Source organism: Toxorhynchites rutilus, chromosome 2 (genome assembly GCF_029784135.1).
Source record: "Toxorhynchites rutilus septentrionalis strain SRP chromosome 2, ASM2978413v1, whole genome shotgun sequence".
In the NCBI taxonomy this organism is placed as follows: Eukaryota; Metazoa; Arthropoda; class Insecta; order Diptera; family Culicidae; genus Toxorhynchites; species Toxorhynchites rutilus.
Genome location: NC_073745.1, coordinates 76,131,569 through 76,156,166, shown reverse-complemented (window position 1 = coordinate 76,156,166; position 24,598 = coordinate 76,131,569). Strand labels below are relative to the sequence as shown.

Sequence of the window (24,598 nt, the reverse complement as noted above, 5' to 3'; positions counted from 1 at the left end):
TCAATCACATGGCGACCGTGAAAGAACCTGAACTTGCAAATTAACTGCTCTTCCCAAAACTTAGTGTCCATTCGTTTTGAGTACACTGTGAAATTTTTCTCAACTCTTCTTTCCGCGCACCCATTTTGCTCCGGTGTATATGGTACAGCTCGCTGTTGTTAAATAGCCATCTCATCGAAAAAATCCTCATCTATGGAATCTATATTTTTGTTTAGTAAAAACTCTCGTTTCATGCACTGATATTTCCATTTTTTCATCACTTTTTATTTTGTATTCCATCTTTCAGGAATTTGCACCGCTTGTTGTCTGACTTCAATCGATAACCTCGATCCATGGCTTTTCCTGACGAAAATAAATGCACATGAACCTCCAGGAATCCCCATTGTTTATATTTCCTCGACCCACGATCTTACCGCCATTTCCACTTGTCGTCTCTACGGATAGTTCAGTGAAATCCTTCAAACCACTCTCGTCGGTGAATCATATGGTCACTCCCACCCAAATTCGGAATCCAAGTGTCTTTTTCTCCATTCAATGACGCACTCCTTTTATTTCCTTTCGGTCCCTTGACCTTTGTCCAACATTTCGAACAATTTCGAAAAGAAAATAACAACATCGTCTACCGGCTTCATCTTGAAACTGTAATATTTTTGTTTTAAAGAACACAAAAGTGGGTTATATTTGTGGTATAACCGCGAGGTTGACGTAGGACTATCGTTGGTTTAGTGATTCTCAGTGAATGAATGTATGAATATTTGGGGGAATTCGAAAACGAGAGCGTTGGGTTGGAGGCGCAAAGTTTTGAGCCTCAACACCTCTTTATCGACTGAATAAAGTGACATGATAATCACTTCGTTCAAAAGATAAAAAAAAATCCTCCGAGTAATATGGCTTGCAAGCAAACTATTGATAGAGTCGAATAGACTGAAGAAGTTCTAAGTGTCTATTTTTCAAGACAACAACAACAAATTATAGAAATCACAGAAATCTATAAATATGGATACCAGGTTGCAATTTTATCTCAGTCATGATTAATATGCGGGTGATGCAAGACACGGCTGGTAAAGCTAGATTGTCGTTAGCTTTGTGCACAAAGTCGTCGAACAACTTGTATGTAGCGAAGACAAATATTCAGTAAAAGAAGCAATCCCGCAAAAGTGGTGCAAAATTTATTCGCCGCTTTATTCTGTTTGCCCTATACTTAATACATCACTTGTCAGTAATTCTCAAACTATTTGATATAATTTGTATACGATTCCAATCGCTTCCAATCAGTCTACTTAAATTTTGCGCTCACTGTGCCCTTCCTCAAAACACCCACTTCCACTAATTTCATGAGTGTTCCTCCATGATCTATCAGTTTATGTTTATTTATCACATTGCCATCGAAAATACGGCGTTTTTATCTTTTCTTGAAATGTTATGTGATGAATTATGAAAAAGGTAAAAAGTGAAACAAAAATAGTTTATCCACCCCCAAACGGATGCTACGATTTAAGAGTGTTTTACAGAGTTTTAGTATGTATTCTGCAACTTTCTTGAATGTAAACATTGTGTCTAGCTGTCATTTAATGCTCTTGATATCGTCAATATTGTCCAGCTTCACAGAGATACGGTCGCTAGGAGTTAGGCAGATGTACAAAAATCGTGGTTCTATCTCATCAGCTAAGCGATCGGAGCGTCCTTCAAAGACAACTGACCGAATCGACGGAGCTGTCGTGAAGAAGGCAGAGCTGAACCGGGAACTATCAACTCCGAAAGTTGGGAAACAGATTGAAAGCGAGTTTTCCATTCAACTGACATCAAAATCCGTACGAGATTGTCTTCATAAGAAAGGTCTTAAGGGCAGAGTAGCACTTGAGTAGCCATGGTTGTCCGCACCACATTTCATGGACCAGTGATGAATGCAATGAGGTTATTTTGTCGGACGAGACGAAAGTAATGCTATTTGGGTCTAATGGTATCACAAAAAAATGGCGGCGAACCGGTGAAAGTTTGAAAAAGAAGTGTCCGAAAGATCCGAAGCACAACTCAAAGCTGGTTTTGCAGTGGTTCACGGAAAAGCGTATCAAGATTATGGAGTGGCCAGCACAGACTCCCGACCTTAATTTGATCGAAAATCTCTGATTGAGTCGATGCCACGATGATGCCGAGCAGTTATCGAAACCGAAGGGTGTCACTCGAAGTTCTAAAACTATGTGAGCCAGAGGGCTGGTATATTTTTTTGCGTTATTTTTCAACTTTTAACTGTTTTAACATCATGTGGCAAATGCAAGAAAATTAAATTTGTTTTTGAACTCGCATAAATTGGCTTTGTTTTCACATGGATGAATATAAACTGAACCGTGTTTAAATGTTCTGGTAGGTTTTATTGAAGAAATCTAATTTTCCACTGAGGGTGGATAAACATTTTCTTGCATGCTGCACGAATTCCAGATACAAGCTCGGATTTCATGTTATCCTGATTTGGAATTCCAAATTTCTTCATATTTTTGAAAATCTTTAGAAATTTTCAAGCTTCTGGACTGATTCTTCTGTAAGACATCTTCATACGCGCACGGCGGGTTCGTGATTCGCAAATCGTATTTTAAGATTCCGTGATTTGAAGGAAATATTTCTGATTCCAAATACTTGAAAATTCAACCTCGATTCACAAATCGAGATGTAATATCTTCGAAACTAGATTTTAGATATCATGATCTCGATTGCGCATTCATATTCCAGACTTCGAACACAGACTATAAATTTTAGATTGAGATTTAAGGTTCATGATAAAATTTCATGATCAAATTTCGAATTCCAGACTCTAAATTCAGAATTCTAGATGCAGAATGTTTTTTTCGGATTCCCGAGATATATAAGATTCCAGTCGCAGATACAAGATAGAAAAATTTCAGATTCCAAATTCCAGAGTAATATTCCCGATTCCTGATTCAGTTTCAAGATTCGAAGTTCCATTTAAATGTTTGAGATACTCGAAAACTCTTGAATCCACGAACGAATTAAAATGTATACCACATGGCTCACTGAATGAAATCGGATTTTGTATACCAAAATTGGATTCCTCGTTTTAAATTTCAGACAGTGTCCTTTAATTTTGACTTTAGATTAAAAATCTACTTAAGAGAAACGTTCCAGTTTTCAAATTCTACGTTTTGGCCTCGATACTTCAAATTCAAATTACCAGTTTTAGATTCCAGATGCAAATTTTAAAAGCACATAGAAAACAAATTCCTCGTTTCCTGGATTCAATTTATAAATTCCTGATTCGCGGATTGTTATCTCCTCAACTAAAAATTTGGATTACAGATTCTAAATACCCATATTTTCTAACTTCTGATTGTGATTCTATAATTGATACCGATACTGAATTCGAATGCCACATTGATACTCTTGATTGAAGGTACCACAAGAAAGACGGATATTCCAATTTCACATTTCTGTTTAGTTTAAGTTTCAAGATTCCAAGTTCCAACTCTAATGTTTGAGATATCTTATTTCATATTTCCTAATCCCAACTTCATATCCGAGACATCAATTTAAAATCACGGTTTTATTCAAATAAAATGTTTTCATATACAATTCATATAAATAATCCAGATGCAGATTTCAGAGGCGGATAGAGTATTTGATTTATTAAATATACGTATACCAGATACAAGGGTGGGTTATATGTCTATAATGCCTGATTTTGATTCCAAATTACATATTCTTGCATTCGCTCATGCCGGATTATTGATTGACAAATTGTTTTCCAATTTCAGGTACCATATTCTTGATTATTTGTTTTAGAAACAATACGGAGAACTTCGGATTCGTGATTTAAGAAATCATTTTACGGATTTCAAACTTCCGATTTCTCATTTCCGACTCAAAACTCGGCTTATGGATCAATTTTTCGAACCTTGAATTATAGATTGCACAACTTACCTGTTGTTCCCATGTAAATATATGCTGATTGAAGTAGTACTGAATCTGCTCGTTGGCTATGTTGATACACAACTGCTCGAATGAGTTCTTCGAGAAGTTCTCGAAGCCGAATATATCCAAGAGTCCAACGGCGAGTTGATCCGGGCTAAATGAACAAAAATCGCTTGGAATCATTTGTCAATGAAATAAAGTACCACGTCTCACCTGTTACTCGGCTTGTTGTGAACCAGCAGCAGATTTATCTGATTGACCATCCAATCGAACAGCCGCCCGTACAAACCCTTCGCCATGGCGTCCCTAGCAGTAGACGCCTCAGCCACGTTGTTGTGTCGTGTGATTGTTTCGCCTCGCGTCACCACCGAGTTGGAGGTCAGTGCCTCCAACAGATCGGACGACTCCACTCCGAGCAGCTTGGATACGCGATGCATCGGTGCCACGTCGGTAACGCGAGCCTTCCCATCGGTACTGTCGTTGGAGACAATCTCTCCAAACTCCAGATCGCCCAGATTCAGAATAGCGGCCAGCACTCGGTTCACCATATCCACCTCGTCGTCTCGGAAGCCGAGCACTTTGAAACTGGCCAACAGCTGCTTCCAACGGTCAACGTTGGTTTTTGGTGATGTTGCTGTTTCCTGTAGGTAACGGTGGGTCTTTCTGTACGATGGATGCAGATAATATTCCTCCAAGCGTTTCTCCGCCTGCAGACCGTCGTACATGTAGTAGAAAATGTGGAAGTTGCCTTCTCCCTCGGCCTGTTTGACCACACGGCTTTGCTCCAGAAGGTATACGAAGATCCGTGCTCCATTGACCTTTCCACTGCGAGCCATGGTCAACTCCAGGTATTTACCAAAGCGAGAGCTGTTTGAGTTGATGCCAGTTCGGGCGTTTCCGAATGCTTCCATGATTGGATTAACCTGCAATATTCGCTCCTCAAGGTTTTTGGTAACTGCTTTTCCAAGATATACCAACTGCTTGAGCAGAAGGTTAGCGCTCTCTGTTTTCCCCGAACCACTTTCCCCGGAGATGACGATCGCTTGATTCTGCTTCTGATGCACCAGTGCCTGGTGGGCAGCGTCAGCCACAGCGAAAATATGCGGTGGGTTGTCCGACCGTGATTTTCCGGCGTACTTTGCCTGATGACCCGGGGTATACATTCCGAAGTGGGCGAATGGATTCACCGACACCAGTATGTCACCAATGTACGTATAGATTTGATTGTTATCAAATCGCTTCTGCAACTGCTCAACGATCGTGTCCTCCGTCAACACATCCAGCGCCGCCAGGTCATCCATGAAAATCTTCTGCGGCTTCGATTTGCGGTCCGATTTCAACTTGCCATACTTAGTCGTGGGCTGGGCTTGCCGCTGAGTCCGCCCCTCCATACGTTGCTTCTGGATTTCGCTCTTCAGCTCCTGTCGAACTTTCTCAACATATGGTCCCACCGCCTTCAAAAACGGATGCGTCACCAACTCTTTCGAGAATGGTCTCTGCTCCAAATCCTTCACCAAGCAGTCGGAGATAAACTCCGACAGCATCGTCGAGTAGTGCTCCGGGTGGGCCAACTTCGGGGGAGGATTCCTAGGGATCTGGAACAGTGCCCGCATCGGATGCAGCTCGCACAGCGGGGGATCCCCTTCGGCCAGTTCTATGGCCGTTATTCCCACCGACCAAACATCGCACCGCGAGTCGTACGACTGGTCCAGTTGCTGCTCGCACGCGATCACTTCCGGCGCCATCCAGTATGGTGTTCCAACGCTAGTGTTCCTCCTGGCCATCGTCGCAGCCAAATGTGAGCTCACCCCAAAGTCAACCAACTTGACGTGACCATTCTCCGTCAGCAGTATGTTGTGCCCCTTGATGTCCCGATGCATACAGTGATTCTCGTGCAGGAACACCAACGCGTGGATCGTTTCGCGAAGAATGTACGCGATCTGGTTGTTGGTCAATCGTGCTCCCCGACTGCGCAGGCCTTGAACCAGATCAGTTACCGAGCCACCGGTGCATAGCTGAAACGAAAAAATAAACCAGAGGTTTGCCAGAAATTAGACCACTGGAGCAAGCTAGTACTGGGAGCGCGCCACTTGCGCACGCAAAGGAATATCTGTTACGCAAACCGGGTAAGCATATTTTACCACCGGGTAATTTATGGGGGGTATTATTTATGGCTCTGTAATTGGCTCTAAGCGAGCATGCATTACGACGATTCAATTGCTGGGGCTAGGTTTTAAGGCTGATGAAAACAGTTTGATAATTGAATTGTTCCATAGGGAACCGATTTGATCTATTTATTCATTTAGTTAATGTTGGCAGAAGTACCGTAATATCGGTCAGTCCGATATTATATAGTTTTTTTTAATATAATATAAAATAAATAATATGAAATATATAATATAAGTAATATAAATTAATTTTCACATTTCACAATTTTCGCTCAAGATTCATGTGTAAATAACATGTTTCTCCGTTACATACATGTTTTACACAGAAAAGTTCGAGAGGTGATCTGGCGTTGTGGTAACATTCGTACCCCTCACGCTAAAGGTCACGAGTTCAATTCGCACTCCCGATATTTTTCCAAAAATAGAAGTTAAAGTAACAAACCAGCCAAAAATGTTGAAAGTTATTATAAAACAGAAACAAAAAAAAAGGAAAAATAAATTTTCATTCATAATTTTTATTTTCGAACCACGTTATTCCACCTGAGAACCCATTGTCATTTTAGCTTCATACCAACGGAACACAAAGCCTCATTCCGCAAACGCGAAATCCAATTGGACTAACAACTACGGGCATGTCGTTGTAGAACATATGGGAATTAATTTTTTCGAACTTTCTATCATAGTTTTTCCAAAATTACAAATTGTTATTCATTTAACAATGATCTACGAGCAGAGAAGAATAAAATAAAATCAAGTCGACTAGAATATGACCATTTATTCCTCAGGTTTTGCGCTTACCACATTTGGCGATTCATTTTTATTTAAGGTACACCGGGGCAAGTTGAAACGATTTTTTCGAAGTTCCACTTGAAAGTTATCTAAAAAAATCACTAAACCACTAAATTCAAATCTGTTGGCGGCACATACAAGATATGACAGATGAATTTTGATAAAAAATAGGGTTTCACACTGGATGTTTTGAAAAATATTAATTTTTAAAATGTTTAGCTATCATATGCATTGTATCAACTTGTCACGTAGAGCGGGGTAAGTTGGAACGAGGAACTATCATGAGTTTAATGTGCGGTTTCTCTTCTCGAACCACCTACAACTGATTTAGGAAACTCTAAAATGAGAGAATTACATATAAATATTTGAAAAATAGGGTTTTAGTACATGTGAGATGTCGGGGAGTAGTCTAATACACACAATATGGACACTACATACTAGAATTAATATTCGAAACAATAACATCAATAATACTATTTTAGACGCTTTGATGTCAGAGTTAAGTCACTCAAAACGATCACTAATGAGGTTTATTGGATCAGATAATATTCAAATATTACGTAACGCACTCAAAAAGGGAGGAGGAGATGGCTAGTGGAAACTTGTTTAGGAATGAATCCAACAAAATTTAAACATTTTTATGCAAATAATCATTTGTTACATGTTACGTAGAAAAAAAAAGAGTCCAAAATAGTAAACACATTACGTTATGTAATATTTGAACGACCTCTAATTGCCAAATTAACAAATTTGACTTGTATCATGTCTGTGTATTCATAAATTATGTAGAACATACTGAGGAACGAAATATGAATGATTCTTATTTTTTAATTTATCATCATTCATTCATACAGCAATCACCGACAGATAACATCCGACATCTGCAGCAATGTTTGAAAAATAGTCGATTTTAACTGGTTTCAGCTTTCCCCAGGGTTGAAAAAACATGGGGTGTGTTCAAATGTTCAGAGCTATACGAAAAAAGATTTTTCAGTTTTGTTTCCTGAACCACTATACTTGATTATCCTTATTTGATTACCTGACGTGCGATTCTGGCGATATTTAAAAAAAAAATCAGTGTTTTTGGACCGATTGAGTAAGCGCGAAAAAATGTTTGTTTTGATTTCACAGAACAAGGAAAAGTAAACAAAGATGCGGATTGAGTTAAGGCATTCTCATTTTCTGGTAATAGCCGTCATAAGGTGAGTTGAAAGATAATGTTTACTATATAAATTTTTATCACGTCAATCCGCCATTCTTAGTGAAATTTATGGTTTCCGTTTTAACTTACCCCGAATTTCAACTAGCCCCGGTGTACCTTATATAGATAGAAGATATAGAAGTGCGTTATGTAAACTGACCAGACGTCCCGCGTTACGCGGGACAGTCCCGCATTTCAACAAAATGTCCCGCGTAAGATTGCGTCCCGCGAAACGTCCCGCATTTGGCAAAAGACACGAAAATGTCCCGCGTTATCATTATGTTTCAATATCACAATTTGATCATTCTGATTTTCTTTAATGGAATAACCTCAATAAAAAAACTTTTATTTGGCAGACTGTACAAGAGCGCTTCTAATGCGTCCAAAGAATAATACGATGAGCTGGTTTCATCACACCGACAGGGGGCTTTTTATTTAGAGAGTGTCAACTGGAAGCGACAGCAACAAAATTGGAAAATGATTTTTATGAAAGTCCCCTTTTGATTCGCAGGGACCAACGTGAGTCAGACGAAAAGTTCATCTTTGGTCCCCTAGCTCGGTCAGGGCTTAACGTTTGAAATAAGTCGGAAGAACTAGTGTACACTCGACAGGAAGAGGCAGAGTTGTTTGATGAAGTATCGTAAATGAAGCGCTTGGCGGTCTTACGAAAGTTGGCCGGAACCTGAACCATGGCCGATGAATATATGTATATCGGCGTGTTATTTTACCTTTTTGTGGCTTTGGTGGTCGTCTGTCTCTCTATTTTGGCCATTCGCCCAAAAGTTTTCTATCGGGTGCAGCTGGGGAATGTTGGGAAGGTTGGTGGTCTTCACGACAATGTTTATCTCCAGACGATCTATCCTCCAGTGATCTATTGGCACATCACCTTCCCAATTCCGGAAAGCACTTCGTACTATATATTTCTATATATTTTTTTTGGACATTCACTTCACGTTTGTCAGAGTACCTTCTTTGAGAACTTGATGTGAATGATATATTCGACGACATCGCTTACCTGGGGAACATAAAGTACCCGGTCCTCTGCCATTCGTTGAATTCTAGCATCAAGTACGTCTCGTCTTTCATTACGAGTACGAAAAGAAGTTTTCCACTTCTTTCGCCGGAAACAAGTTTTTCACCAGCACCTCAAGCTACTCCTTCTGGGTGTTTGCCTGCTGCTCAGATCCGTCCGGTCTCGTCTGACGTTTCCACATAAAAATGTCCATTTTGGCCAGATTTTTCTCCACCGTTTGCTTCGATCTCCCGGGTTAAGGAGCGGCAAATAGATGATATTGTAAATACCAGATCGGCTATATCTGGCAGACACAAAGTTCCTCAGGATGTCCAAGTCCTCCGCTGTGGGATGGAGCTTGCAGTATGGAAAAATTAAGTTGCTTGACAGTGCTGCTGCTGCGAATCAACATCTTTGAATCATTTTTGTTGTAGACTTAATAAACGTAAGATTTTAAGAAAATTTGTTCTTATAAATTATCTTTCATCGCCATCCGAAATTAGTCCATTTTTTTTTTGAATGCATACGTTAACACTAAAATCGATGAAAAATGAATTGGAATTTTCGAGCATTCCATTCGATACTTTGAAGAAAATTGTAGAATTTGAATCGTGCTTGCCAGGCGTAAATGCTCTGATTTAGTGAGTGATTTTCGGGCGTAAACAAAATCTAAACTAACGAATAATCACAACTGAGTGCCGATACTCAGAAAGAAATAATACTGATCAGTTTAGACTCGCTAAACTATGGTTTATGTTCACATAACGTTTTGGTGTTTGTGTCCCGCGTTAGACCTCTGAGCATCTGGTCACTTTAGCGTTATGCCATCTGAAAATCTACTTCCACTTTCGAACAAAGGCCAAATTCGATATGGACTAACAACGCTTATCACGATGTAATTGGAGAACATAAGGGAATTCAATTTTCCGAATGTTTCGACTTCCTTTCAGTAATACGAAAATTTGCCGAAAATGATCTACGGGAAAAGACGAATGCAAAAAATGGGTTTCTGTTTTCGTAATCATTGATTGTATTTGTTTTTATAGTTTTCATGGTCTCGGGACCAAGAGCGCTATATTTTTCATATTTTTTCTTCGGAAAAAATGGAATGCGGTGAAAATAAAAATAAAAAATACGGTTCTAATATTTTGCCATAAAGAGAAAAAACTACTACTTTTTACGAAATCTGATAAACACTATATCAGTTTGGCGTGGAATTGCTGTAAAATTATATATAATATACATACAGCAGCTTAGAAATTTCATCCTGAAAAAAATTTGATCCTGAAAAACTGATCAAAGTTCTTTTCGATGCTCTCCAGAATCGATATTGGAAGTTATCGAATGGCTGCTACAGCAAAATTAATTTTAGCCCTTGTTGTGTCATCCCGATTTATCACATAAAATGAGCCTAAAAATAACAGAAAATGCGCTACTCCCCAATACGTGTGTATCGTTTGTATAATATATATATATATATATATATATATATATATATATATATATATATATATATATATATATATATATATATATATATATATATATATATATATATATATATATATATATATATATATATATATATATATATATATATATATATATATATATATATATATATATATATATATATATATATATATATATATATATATATATATATATATATATATATATATATATATATATATATATATATATTAAGATATATATATATATATATATATATATATATATGTACATATATTAGGGTGCCCATGAAAATGCTCATCTCGAATTTCAAAAAGTTACCCCATAAAAACTGTTCACTACATCGATAAAACACCCTATGCAAAATATCAGCTCATTCGCACTTAAGAGAGAGTGACGCAAAGCGGTTTGAGGCTTTTGAAAATCGAAAAATCACCGGAAATGGTTTTTTTTAATTGTAATTTCACGACATTTGGCATCATATTTTTTTATAGAAAGCGGTTAGAGCAGCTCGTAGATCTGTTCTGGCGTCTTCCCGCACTTAAACGACGCACGATAGTTGTCACACGCTTTTCGTACAAACCGAAATTCATCGTTGCTTGGTTACCAAATAAATTCCTGATTACTTGCTTTAAGCGGAGGAGGAACATCCACTGCACAACTGCAATTTAATAACTTTTTTCCGCTTCAAATTTCTCTGCTGGAAACTGTCGCGAAAAAAAAACAGATAAAGTAGGAATAAATGTTTTGAGTTTCAGGAATGCACTTCTATTTACACCACCAAAAGAAGATATGTTTATCAAGTCATATGTCTCGGATGATATAAATACAGGTCAGACTCGATTATATACAAACTAGATTATATGTAATTCGATTAAGGTACACCGGGGCAAGTTGAAACTACTCTTGTCCTGAGAGCGGGGTAAGTTGAAACGCGAACTATCATGAGTTTTTGTGCGGTTTTGCTTCTCAAACTGATTTATGAAACACTAAATTGAAGGAATTACCTATAAACAATTGTAAAAAGGGGTTTTGGTACACGTGAGATGTGGAGTAGTAGTCTGATACACGCAAAAATGAAACTACATACTAGGAATTAATATACGAAACAATAACATCAAGAATACTATTTCAGACACTTTCATGTCAGAGTAGAGCCACTCGAAACGGCCACTAATAAGGTTTATGGGATCATTCAAATATTCAAATATTACGTAACGCACTCAAAAAGGGAGGAGGAGATGACTTGTGGAAACTTGTTTAGAAATAAATTCAACTAAATCTGAACATTTTTATGCAAATGTCCATGAGATGTTACATGTTATGTTATGTAGAGAAGAGGGAGTCTAAAATAGTAAAAAAAATGCGTTTCGTAATATAACGACCCCTTGTTGCAAAATTAACAAATTCTACTTATATCATGTCTGTGTATTCATAAATTATGTAGAACATACTGAGGAACGAAATATGAATTATTCTTATTTTTTTAATTTATCATCATTCATTCATACAACAATCACCGACAAATAACCTCCGGAATTTGCAGCAATGTTTAAAAAATAGTCGATTTCACTGGTTTCAACATACCCCAGGGTTGAAAACAAACATGGGTTGAGTATAAATGCTCAGAGCTTCACGAAAAAAGATTTTTCAGTTTAGTTTTCAAAACCACTACACTTGATTATCCCTATATGATTACCTGACGTGCAATTCTGCACATATTTTTGAAAAAATCAGTGTTTTCGAACCGATTCAGTCAGCGCGCAAGAATGTTTGTTTTGATCTCACAGAACAAGGAAAAGTAAACAAAGGCGCGGATTGCGTTAAAGCATTCCAATATTCTGGCAATAGGTATCTTAAGGTGGGTTAAAAGATAATGTTTACTACATATATTTTTATCACGTCAATCTATCATTCATTGTAAAAGTTATGATTTCCGCTTCAACTTATCCCGAATTTAAACTTGCCCCGGTGTACCTTATATACAATTTTGGACTCGATTACATCTTCTTCTTCTTGAATGGCGTTAACGTTCCCTGTGGAACTTTTGCCGTCTCAACGTATTCATTAACTAGCGTCGTTCATTAATACTTGGTTGAGATTTCTATGCCGAATAACACGCCTTGAATGTACTCTAAAGTGGCAAGCTCTAGAATACACGTGACCACAGTGCAAGCCGGAAGAATTTTCTTTTACGAAAAATCCCCCAACCAGAACGGGAATCGAACCCGAACACCCGGCATGATAGTGTGGGACGCTAACCACTCGGCCACGGGTGCACAAACTCGATTACATACAGTTTGGAAAAAAAACATTTTTTGAATATTTCAAAAATGACTTATTTCAAGAAGAAATGTAATCTTTCAACGTGGTGAAAGTAAACAGGTGAAGTTTATGTAGCTATTACATGTACAGTAGTGTAAAAATCATGATTTTTGAAGATTTTGCTTGATTTTTATATCGAAATTGCAGCCAAATTAAGAAAGATAGAAGTTGGGTGTCAAAGAACAAAGCGGTTAAAGAGCTTCAATTCGTGGAGCCGATCTGGCGTGGAGGTAACATCCATACTTCTCACGCTCAAGATCACGAGTTCAATTCTCACTCCCGACACTCTTCCAAAATGGAAGGAAAAGTGACGAACCAGCCAGAAGCGTTGAAAGTCACTATAATACAGAAAAAAAAAAGCTTCAATTCAATTGATAAAGGGTGTGTCACATCAAATTGCATCACGGAAAAAACGCTGTTGAAATTCGCCCAGTAGACCGATCCTTTTGAAAATTTTAGACAGTAAAATAAAAACTATTAAACAACATTTGCCATTTTCTTTTTATTCATACTTCGAGCCCAAGCCCGTATGCTCGCACCTTCCTCTTCACCCCGTCCATAAGGTTCTGTACAACGTCAGGTTCTTCCGGAGGGCCTGCTTCATAATCGCCCAATATTTCTCTATTGGGCGAAGCTCCGGCGCGTTGGGCGGGTTCATTTCCTTTGGCACGAAGGTGACCCCGTTGGCTTCGTACCACTCCAACACGTCCTTTGAATAGTGGCACGAAGCGAGATCCGGCCAGAAGATGGTCGGGCCCTCGTGCTGCTTCAATAGTGGTAGTAAGCGCTTCTATAGGCACTCCTTAAGGTAAACCTGCCCGTTTACCGTGCCGGTCATCACGAAGGGGGCGCTCCGCTTTCCGCAAGAGCAGATCGCTTGCCACACCATGTACTTTTTGGCAAACTTGGATAGTTTCTGCTTGCGAATCTCCTCCGGAACGCTGAATTTGTCCTCTGCGGAGAAGAACAACAGGCCCGGCAGCTGACGAAAGTCCGCTTTGACGTAGGTTTCGTCGTCTATTACCAGGCAATGCGGCTTCGTCAGCATTTCGGTGTACAGCTTCCGGGCTCGCGTCTTCCCCACCATGTTTTGCCTTTCGTCGCGGTTAGGAGCCTTCTGAACCTTGTATGTACGCAGGCCCTCCCGCTGCTTGGTCCGCTGGACGAATGAACTTGACAAATTCAGCTTATTGGCGACATCCCGGACCGAACTTCTCAGATCACGTCTAAACTGCTTAACTACGCGCTTGTGATCTTTTTCACTGACGGAGCATCCATTCTCGAAATGAGTGCGCAGGATTAATTCACGACGCTCTTTTTCGTTCGACAACATTTTTCCAAATTTACGAAAAATTGACAGTGAAGCATGGCCAACGTGATCTATACACTCTTATCTGATTATAAGCGAAATCTTAAGATATAATTCCTAAAAATTAATTTCTACAGCGTTTTTTCCGTGATGCAATTTGATGTGACACACCCTTTAGAAACAATCTTTTTTATTTTTTATCTGTATTATAGTGATTTTCAACTCATTTGGCTGGTTCGTCACTTTTTACTTCCATTTTTGGAAGAATGTCGGGAGTGAGAATGACCATTTCTCTCGTGACCTTTAGCGTGAGAGGCATGGATGTTACCACTACGCCAGATCGCCTCCTCAGAAACAATCTAGTCTTATATGAATTATTAGGATAAAATTAATAATAACATATAAAAAAATATTAACTTTTAAGTTTTTCACTTCCAAAATGAGGGGCTTAGAATGCAAGGGGTGTAAGTGACTTGATCGATTTCTCTTCATCAACTTTTTCTTTAGTTAATAACTCAATTGCAAAAACATTCCAATTTAAGTTTGCTATAGAATCTGATAGGTGAGGTTCTGTCCTATCTTCCACATTATCAAATACAGCTGGGAATGTATTTGAGGCTAAGCTATGACCAAAAGAGAGAGTCGATGTAGAGAAATCGATCAAATCACTTACACCCCTTTCATTCTAAGCCCCTCAAATGTTATTGAATTCCACTAATTTGGTTGTTCCACTACTATAATCTGTTCTAAATTTTCTCATCTTTCAAATGAAAGCATCAGAATCGTCTTCCGTAGCGTACTTTTAATGTAGAGCCAGTTTGAGGCAACAGAATCCGAAACAATAGAAAAAGTTCTTTAACTCTGTAATTGTTGAAATTCGAACATATGGGTAGGAGGTTTTGACGTAGAATTACGTCTTTCATTAAGGGTGTCAAATCAGAAAACAGGTCACGTTTTTATGAAATAAAGTTAACGTTAATAACTATTTTTGCTGCGAACGGATTTTGGCGATTTACATACTAATCGAATCGGAAATTCCGTAAGATTTGTTTAATATGTCATACATTTGAATCCCCTGGTTAGTGAATGGTTAAATTTCATGAAAACTTTAAATGTTTCTATTTTCCCATACATTTGTTCTGTCCATTTGAGTACTTTCCCGAACAGAGATATCAATAACGAGCAACTTATCGACAACCAACGGAGGGGAAATCGTAGGATTTAAAGTCTCCGTGAACAAAGGAAAAGAAGAAGAATGAAGGGGAATACTTGCCTAGAGTATAAACAGTGGATCTCGCTGAGGCAAACTTTCATTCGGCATCGGACTGTTGAGTAATTCAGTTTACTTTGCTCTCGCTGCGCTTCGATCTAAGATTGGACCCCACCAGTGGTAATCCAACTTGGAAATCGTCGTTTGATTTTTCTGTTCGTTTTTCGCGTTATTCGTATCGTGTGTTCTTCTTTCCGCGTCATAAATTGGACGCTTCGCGTAGTGTGCGATGAACAAGAAGAAGGGGAAGGCAGGCTCGAGCCCTGCAAAAAACGAACGCATTGCCAGGGGCAATAAAATTTCGAGGTAAGCGTCATCTAATGATGCACGCGGTGTTGGTGCAGTGAAAAGCGCTCGCACTGAACCGAGCCTTCGCGAATGTGACACCGCACCGAACAACAGCGAAGTAGGCGATTTCGGCGCGTCGATCGAAAATGCAAAACGCCCAGGCAGCAACCAAAATCAAGCTCTCCCAGCTGGTGGTGAAGGCGGTCGCTCTTGACAAACTCATCAGCGAATTCGCATCGATGGGTGTTACAGCAGAGTACAATCTGTGTGGCATAATTCAGTCTTTCTCCAAGCAGTTAACATTGTGTGTTTTCCGTCATCATGAAGGCTTCGTTGACGCCTTTGACATTGCTTTCAATGAATTAAACTGACGTTATGGCGAAGCAGACGTTAAGGTTGTGCACCAAAAAATTATTTGGGAATACCAAGCATATTGAATTCTACAATGAAAACATCATTTCAGAGATTATTCTACTAAGCAGTTGTTTCTAAAATTTCACAGCATTATAGAATAATATCCGAAGGTATAAACAAGCGACTTATATATAATAACAGCGTAGTTCTACGTCAACAATGCGGTCGTATCTTGGACACAACCTCCTATAATTTTTTCTTCATCAAATATGATCGTCTACCATCTCCTGACGGGGGTCTCCGTAGCCACATTGGTTGCGCGTTCGCTTAGTAAGCGATCGATCGTGAGTTCAAAACTCAGGACCCTCATTGGCCATCTTTGTGTTGTTACAGAATAGCTACGTCCACGCAACAATCATCAGCGATGGAGATCGATCCACGGTCGAAATTAGATCGATTCATCCATACAACTGCTCTGCTCTGCAAGACCCATCGGGCTGCTGTTCTATAAATAACTCAACAATGATCAATCAACTGTCTCCGCTGTCCGGTGGTCTAACTGGATAATGGAACAGAAAAAATACTCTTACGCCTAAATGGCTACTGTGTGAATGTACCATATGTAATGGTATAGAAGGAATACTGGCGAATAGCAACTGTGTAATGCATGTGCTATATAGATATGATAACCATGTGACATGTACACGATTAAAATTCGGCTCTGTTACAGCTAAAATGCTAATGAGCCTAAAATAAATAAATGGGATAAAAAAAAATCACCTCCTGAGAGAATCTGGATAATTTTTTCTTTCGTGTGAGAATAGTGTTTTCTGACTTTAAGGGGTTGAGTCAAAAATCCAATTCATCTTTTATTATCAAAAAACGATGAATACATGCAAAAAAACAATGAAAAATTATTTTTGACTCGATTTCGATTATATACAGTGAAAAAAAATCAAAACCTGTATATAATCGAGTCCGCGCTGTATTAAGTTTGGAAAACTCAGTTTATATGCATGAATTAGAAATGAAGAATCGCAACCAATTGAGGGACTTAGAATGCAAGAGGTGTAAGTGACTTGGTCGATTTCTCTTCATCAACTTTTTCTTTAGTTAATAACTCAACTACAAAAACGTTCCAATTTGAGTTTGGTATAGGATCCGATAGATGAGGTTTTGACCTGTCTTCCACATTGTTAAATACAGCTGGGAATGAGTTTGCAACTAAGTTATGACCAAAAGAGAGGGTCGATGTAGAGAAATCGATCAAATAACTTACACCCCTTTCATTCTAAGCCCCTCAGTTATGATTAAATATTAGGCTGCCAAAAAAGTCCTGCGGTATTTTTTTTAAATTTTCATTTGTTCATAAAATTAGTTACAATCATCTGTTTTAAGTCAAATATGCGCCGTTTTGTTCGATGACTTGTTCCCAACGAGATGCCAACTTCATAATACCCCTGTTATAGAAGCTCGCTTCCTTATTGGCAAAAAACTCGGATAGCCAATTTTCACAGACCTCTTTTGTGGCTTTGTGACTTCTGACTACCTAGCTCGTTCGCCATGAATAAAAACAGGTGGTAGTCACTTGGTGCAAGGTCCGGACTATACGGCGGATGCAAAAGAACCTCCCATCCGAGCTCCCGGAGCTTCTGGCGCGTCACCAAAGAAGTGTGTGGCCTGGCGTTGTCCTGATGAAAGACAATGCTGCCTCTGTTTATCAAAGATGGCCTCTTCTTCATGAGTGCTATCTTCAAGCGGTCCAGTTGTTGGCAGTACAGGTCCGAATTGAGCGTTTGGCCATAGGTAAGCAGCTCATAATAGATTATTCCTTGACAATCCCACCAAACACACAGAGGAACCTTCCTGGCCGTTAATGAGGGCTTGGCCACCGTCTGAGCCGCTTCAGCGGGTTTCAACCACGACCGTTTGCGCTTCAGGTTGTCGTAAGTGACCCACTTTTCATCGCCAGTCACCATCCGCTTCAGAAACGGGTCGATTTTGTTGCGATTCAGCAGCGATTCACATGCGTACGGTCGATACGGTCAAAGATGTTTTTTTGCGTCAACGTGTGTGGCACCCATACATCGAGCTCTTCAAATGGTTAATAACGGTTTGATGACTTATCCCCAGCTCTTGGCCGATGCTACGGCTGCTACTATGCTGGTCTTTCTCGGCTAATTCAGCGATTTTGTCGCAATTTTCGACGACAGGCCTTCCGGAGCGTGGCACATCTTCGACGACCTCTACACCAGAACGAAAACGTTGAATCGATCGTTGTGCGGTGGAAATGGAAACTGTATCGGGTCCATAAACTGCACAAATTTTATTGGCAGCTTGAGATGCATTTTTGCCTTTGTCATAGTAGTACTGTAAAATATGTCGGATTTTCTCTTTATTTTGCTCCATATTTGCGACACTATAACTCACGAACGACTTAACCAAACAAAACACTGTCAAGGACTATATTATAGCGCGCAAAAATACCTTTCCAACAAGTATGATAGTATGACTTGATACAATGAATACAACTAGAACTACGCGCTTACAACGACACCACGCGGAAATACCGCAGGACTTTTTTGACAGCCTAATATAAAATCTACCAATATTTATATAGTTGGGAAAGGAGCAGTTCGTAATGCGGTTTGGAAGTATGGTGAGGAGAGTAGGTTTGAGTACAGGAAAAAAAATCTGAAGGCAATTCGCGCCCTGCGGACCAAAATCGGAAAATCGTACAAGCTTTTGCCCGTAAGAAGTATGCTTCAGTTCGAGACAATTCTACAAAAAAGTGGGAACTTTTAGAAGAGAAAAGTTGACCGCGCTAAAGCAAAAACGGAACTTAAGACTTAAGCACAGATACTGAAATTTTTAAATATTCAAATTTGAATACGAGACAAACCTCCAAAAACCAAATATTATGTTTGAAAAACTGCAGCTTCAAAATAATTGAAAGCTACTTTTCCAATCATATTATAAGGTTTTGTCAGGTTTTTTTTCGTATTATCTGTACTATTGCAACTTGCTTTTGAATTATTTCGAATAGAATTATTTTTATTATTATATAACTTCAAATTCCTAATTCTCTCCCACTTTTTTTTCGAATTTGGTTCATTACCACCAATTAGCTCGTGAAAAGTGTTGATGGCAATCAGAAGCTCTCATCAATGTATGCCGGGGAGAAGTGCATCCAGTATTTTTTTTTTCATAAGTGCGGCCATCAAAGTGTTGAGTGTGTCATTCGATTCGTCAAGTGCAATCCAATAACGAACGTTGAGAAGGCAGAAAGAATGCGGTGCGAAAAAGCTCGCAAGTAGAAGCAGGCGGAAGTCGTTTATGTAAAGGACATCCTAAATCATCCAAACCAAAAACAATCCAACGTCTACGACTCTGGACGTCAAGATTATTCAACAGAGATATTTTATATACCGTTTGATTGACTCAATGCTGTAACTTTATGAACCACTGTAAGTAACGCAACGAACCCAACATTTGTTTTCGAGTGGAATATGGTCTCTTACGCCACATCGGAGCAGTAATTTTCAAAAAGCCACACTTGCAGAAACAGTCCGTACTTAATGGAGTTATGAATCCATGGCGAACTTTTATTGTAACACCGCTAGGATATGGCACTCCATTACATTTAATTGAATCCACTTTAATCTAGCAAAGATTCAGCACTATCGAATGATCTTGGCATGCATTGCAAATTCTGGAAGGTGGTAATGGTGTCAACACCAATCAAAACTAGCCAAAGAACAAACAAAATAATATATCGTTCCAATAATTGATTCACCAGCAACCTCAACGACTGAGGTGCAATGCATTTCTTCGCATAGCAATCATCTTGTTTTTCTTTCGATTTCCCACGTGGTTCGATATAGTGTTTACTTACGGAAAAATCTCCACAAACTCTGCGAAGTGAAAAAACACATCCGTCAGCCCAATGTTTGTCCAGAAAGAAACCTTCAGTGGCACGAAGGGTTCATGATAATATCACTAAGTTTAAAATTAAACATGAGTTCCCCTGGTAATGAAAACAACACTTCGCGGTTGCAACGCGCGATGACTCCGATAAGGCCAAGGAAAATCCACGTTCGCGGCGAACGAGGAAAGTTTTCGCTTTCCGATGGGCTTTCGCACCAAATCGAATCCGGACGATGCTGATAAGCCACCGAATTTTTGTGTGTTGATTTTTTGTGCACCATGCAGCGCGTAGAAAGTTTGAAGTTGATCCGTGGTGGGTCTCCAAAGCGACACGACGTTGCACCGACGGACAGATTGGACGCGCGCACTGAACCGTCAGCTGTGAAGTGAACTCTCCATTATTCATCAATTTGACGGGTGACGTTTAGTAAAGTTGGTTCGGCGGAGAGTTTGTACGCTTTCGCGATTGGCGCCGGTGGTTTTTAATTGGGGTGTGGAGCAACAAATGCTCAGCTTGTTGAATGATAAGTAATTGATCCCCAATGTGTACGCCAGTACGGTGATTTGTAGTTTTCGATCTTCAACAAATTTGTCCAGTCATCGTAAAAGATTTTGTTTGGGTGAAAACTAATCAATCAGTATTGACCATAGTTATTCATTTAGTTGCCCAAAAATTTCTCCTGTCATATTTAGCTGATGGATAACAGCTAAATAGGACAGGTGTATTTTAGTAAGAACACTCTGTTAGCGAATAGAAGAAGAAATTTTGTGCGAAATGCAATGTGCCAGGTTATCTGGGTTAATGAAAGCATTCGATGGATTGATATAATAATTGACCGTTTAAATAACAATCTCAAAAATGTGACGCTACATTGACTCTGCCAAAAAGAAAAAAAAGAGACAAGCGCTTAATAGGATATCCAGCGATAACAAGAAAGCATTACATGACTAGAAGAGCGACGGAAGACCTAGTTTTAGTGATAATTTGCGATGTAACAAATAGCTGGATAAAATATAGGGGACTTAAGTGTAACATCGCAAAAGACAAACAAAGTTAAGTCTGAAGCGAATGACCCACATCTTCCGAGTATTTGGATGCAATACAATTTGATCTGACTCTGAAGATCACATTGCTACAAATCCTTGGGATTATAAAAAAAAATTATGGGCTGACGATAAACGTTTTAACAATATTATTGGGTCTCGACACCAGAATGTCGACGATTAACAATTATAATAAGAATTCTTTCCAGCAAAAATGCTACTGAACAGCGTTGTCCCTCCAAACACAAACAAAGCATGTGCAACTCGATTTAAAATGACCGAGGAATAATGAGCTCTCAGGCTGAAACGATTCACGGAGCTAAGGAAGATTCTCGTCAAAAAACCCGATATCTTCATTTGATTCAGAAGAGTCAGTTCTTCCTACCATTTGAAAGATCGATATTTTGGAAAATCATGCGAAGCATCTGGGAAGTTCCTTAAGTTCCTTAAGCTATTCAACAAAGTCTGCCATTAGTTTAGGATTGCCTCTACCAATTGAGCTACCATCATCCATCCGAATTGTAATGATTGCACTTCGTCATTGCAATCGCACCTGACTTGATTAATAGTCTAATTGAACTATTCTTATCACTGTGTTTCGCAAACAAACTCACGACTTGTTGTTTCTGATCAGTATTTTTCAATCAATTCAAATTTATCCATAAAGAAATAAAAAATAAAAAAATTAAAAATAATTTTTTGTAGGTTTTTTTATGAGGCTTTAAGGAAGAAAAAAGCAAGAGAAATGTATTCCTCAGCTTTTCTTGTGTACTTTTGAACTTTTCGTTGAATACATCCCATCATTTTCTGCACATTTGCATTGTCAACCGCATTTGCCATCTTTTTTCACCACTCTTCCATATTAGATGGTGTTTTAATTGTTTTGTCACATCCTACATCAATGTTTCCAAGTAACGTTTGAGCATGGTATTCACAGTCGATTTTGGAAATTTGAGAGCCTTGGTCATCATTCTATGATTACGTTGGGTTGTGAGTGTTGATGATTTTTTCACGTCCCTCACGTTCCATCTTCGATAAATTTTAATCGCGCGTATCAATCCTGATGAAATTTTATCACTAAATAAACTATCCTTCATCAGTTTTTTGGCATGACAACTAGAGGTGCCGCAGTAACTGAAAACATATGGCCAAATACTAACTGGAAGAGATTTTCATGGCACGGTAGATATACCTTACTATTAGTTGACATTTTGGAGTTTGACCCAAACATTTCTAGAGATCGGAGAAGAATATTGCGAAATCTTCGAAGTTTTCCGCTATATTACGGAAGTCTGTGTACTTTTTAATGGAACAGGAGGTAACAATGTCACAATGAAGTCTATGAACACAAGTTTAACTATTCCTGAATCTGTGGCTTAGGTGATGAAGACCTTACAAAAATTGTGATACTCCTCGGGCTCCATTCAAAATTTTCATTCATCCATTCTCTGGTTCTGAAATAATCACATCTAAAAAGAGACCATTCTCGGATCATCATCTTTGGTTTAGCAGATGCGAAAAACTGATCTTTAAATACACAACACTTCTGTTTCCCGATACTTTTGGAAACGACAAGCAAGTTAGCATCTATGTTTTTATTTCTGGACAACTTCTCCCTTAATCTTCTCTTCTATCATAACTACAAAGTATCTTAATGAGTCTTTGGAAGGAGTAATAGTCGCAACAGGGTTGCATCGATCTCTACCAATGTCGAACTCAAAACATAGAAGAGTAGAATGCAGGTCTTGAAGCAGAAGACTATGAACACAGAATGAAGACAAGGCGATATCCAAGGATTCAAATATGATGTAGTATTTGCTGCTAGATGCTGATTTCATGAAGAGGATATCTTAAATTATCCCCACAAATTTTAGAGGTGGCTAACTCGATCAAGGTGGCATGATCAACGAAGCATTCAAGGTAATTTATCAAGTGAATCTTGCTCGCTCAAGAGCGTGTTTCTGATTCCGGTTTTACAGAAGTCCTACAGAGCATTGTAGAGTCGTGTACCACATATGAGAGAGCAAATTATTTGGAGAAGTCTGATGCGGTTTGATGTAAAATGAAATCAAACATCAAAATAAACATGGCATCAAAATAGTATTGAAGAACACGAACGGCATATTCAGAGGAAGGTCCGATAATAAGCAATATTTTTAGTCTATCGCCTATTCTCAAATCATGAACACATAAAACATAATCGGTTCGCGTTTTGTAACTTCGGAGCTTGTCGTTAGTATAAAATCCCTCTCACCTATTTGAAATTTTTACAATATAAAAATGAAAAAAAATGAGCAGTTTCACGCCAAAACAACCGATGTTGACACTACTCACAGTCAACCAGCTCAAAGTGACAGCTAGCCAAAATCACGATTTTAATCATATATAATGAGTAATTCCAATTGAAATCTTCCTAAAATAGCAGATTTTAAAAACGTGTATTTTTGATTCGATTGGGATTTTTTGACTCAAGTGTAACTTTTGAAAAGGGCGTATCGAAAAACATCGAATTTTTATGAATTTTCGAAGCTTCAAAGTTTTGTATGTTAGCAGTCATATTATGAATCCTGATGCGATTTAAAACAAAAAAGTTCTTTATAAATCTCCTTGCAGCCATTCTCGAGATATTTGAAAAAAAAATTTCTAATTTATTGTCTTTTTTCAATTTTAATATTTTCCGTTAATTTATATACGTATTTTTTAATTTTTAATTTTTTTTTTCAAATAAAATGGAAGTCATTTAAACAATTTAAAAAATGAGTCCATGGTGGTAAAACTATTTTTGACGAACTTTGTGGAACATCGAATTTTTATGAATTTTCAAAACTTTGAATTTTTGTATGTTAACAATCATTTCTAGACACAAATTTTGAATTCTGATGTGATTTGAAACAAAAAAGCTCTTCATAAATCTCCTTCTAAATGCAGCCATTCTCGAGATATTAAAAAAAATATTTTTAATTTATTGTCTTTTTCATAGTAAATAGGCTCTTCTAATATGTTTGTCGTGTTGAACCGTCATGTTCATGAAATTTTATGAACTAGCTTATAATTTTCTACAACATTTCCAAATACATCATTATGGTAAAAATATATGTTGAGAAGTTACTCGTGTTATGTTTGGGAGTTTTAACCCACATGTCTTCAAATGTTTTTCAACGTGACTTGTTAGTATATTGTTAACATGCAAAAAATCGAAGTTTTGAAATTGTAAAAAAAATATTTTATTAGAATGAGAAAAAAAACTCATTTATTTACTACAAATACTACATTCACATTTGCAAGTCATTCGAGTTTTTTATGATGCTTATACAAAGCAACTATGTTCAATCAAATCTTTTGGTCTCAAAATAGTGTTCATCGTATCGTTGCTGAGCCTATTTCGAAGCTTATTTTCGTTATGATTATACTAAAAAAGAAAAAATGCCAAGGAGTAAGGTGTAGTGAGAAAGATACAAAGAAGTCATCGAAGCGCCGAAAATGCGTGCGTCAATATTTTTTTTGACATCACATTTTT

At 38.3% G+C, this 24,598-nt stretch overlaps 1 protein-coding gene across 9 annotated transcripts in view; it reads right to left on the bottom strand.

Moving 5' to 3' along the window:
• LOC129764141 (myosin-IIIb-like) overlaps positions 1–24,598 on the bottom strand; it is a 238,785-nt gene that overhangs the window by 28,515 nt on the left and 185,672 nt on the right. For 8 of the 9 annotated variants that reach the window (XR_008741070.1, XM_055762947.1, XM_055762953.1 and 5 more), the window contains 2 exons: positions 4,135–5,936; positions 3,931–4,075 (listed from right to left, as the gene is read on the bottom strand). Coding sequence is in view for 8 of the 9 variants with exons in the window: in XM_055762947.1 (XP_055618922.1) it covers positions 3,931–4,075; positions 4,135–5,936 (1,947 nt within the window). In the remaining variant the exon portion in view is untranslated. Of the gene's footprint in view, positions 1–3,930; positions 4,076–4,134; positions 5,937–9,094; positions 9,143–24,598 lie in introns of those variants that run through there. The other variant, XM_055762954.1, reaches the window with a different exon arrangement.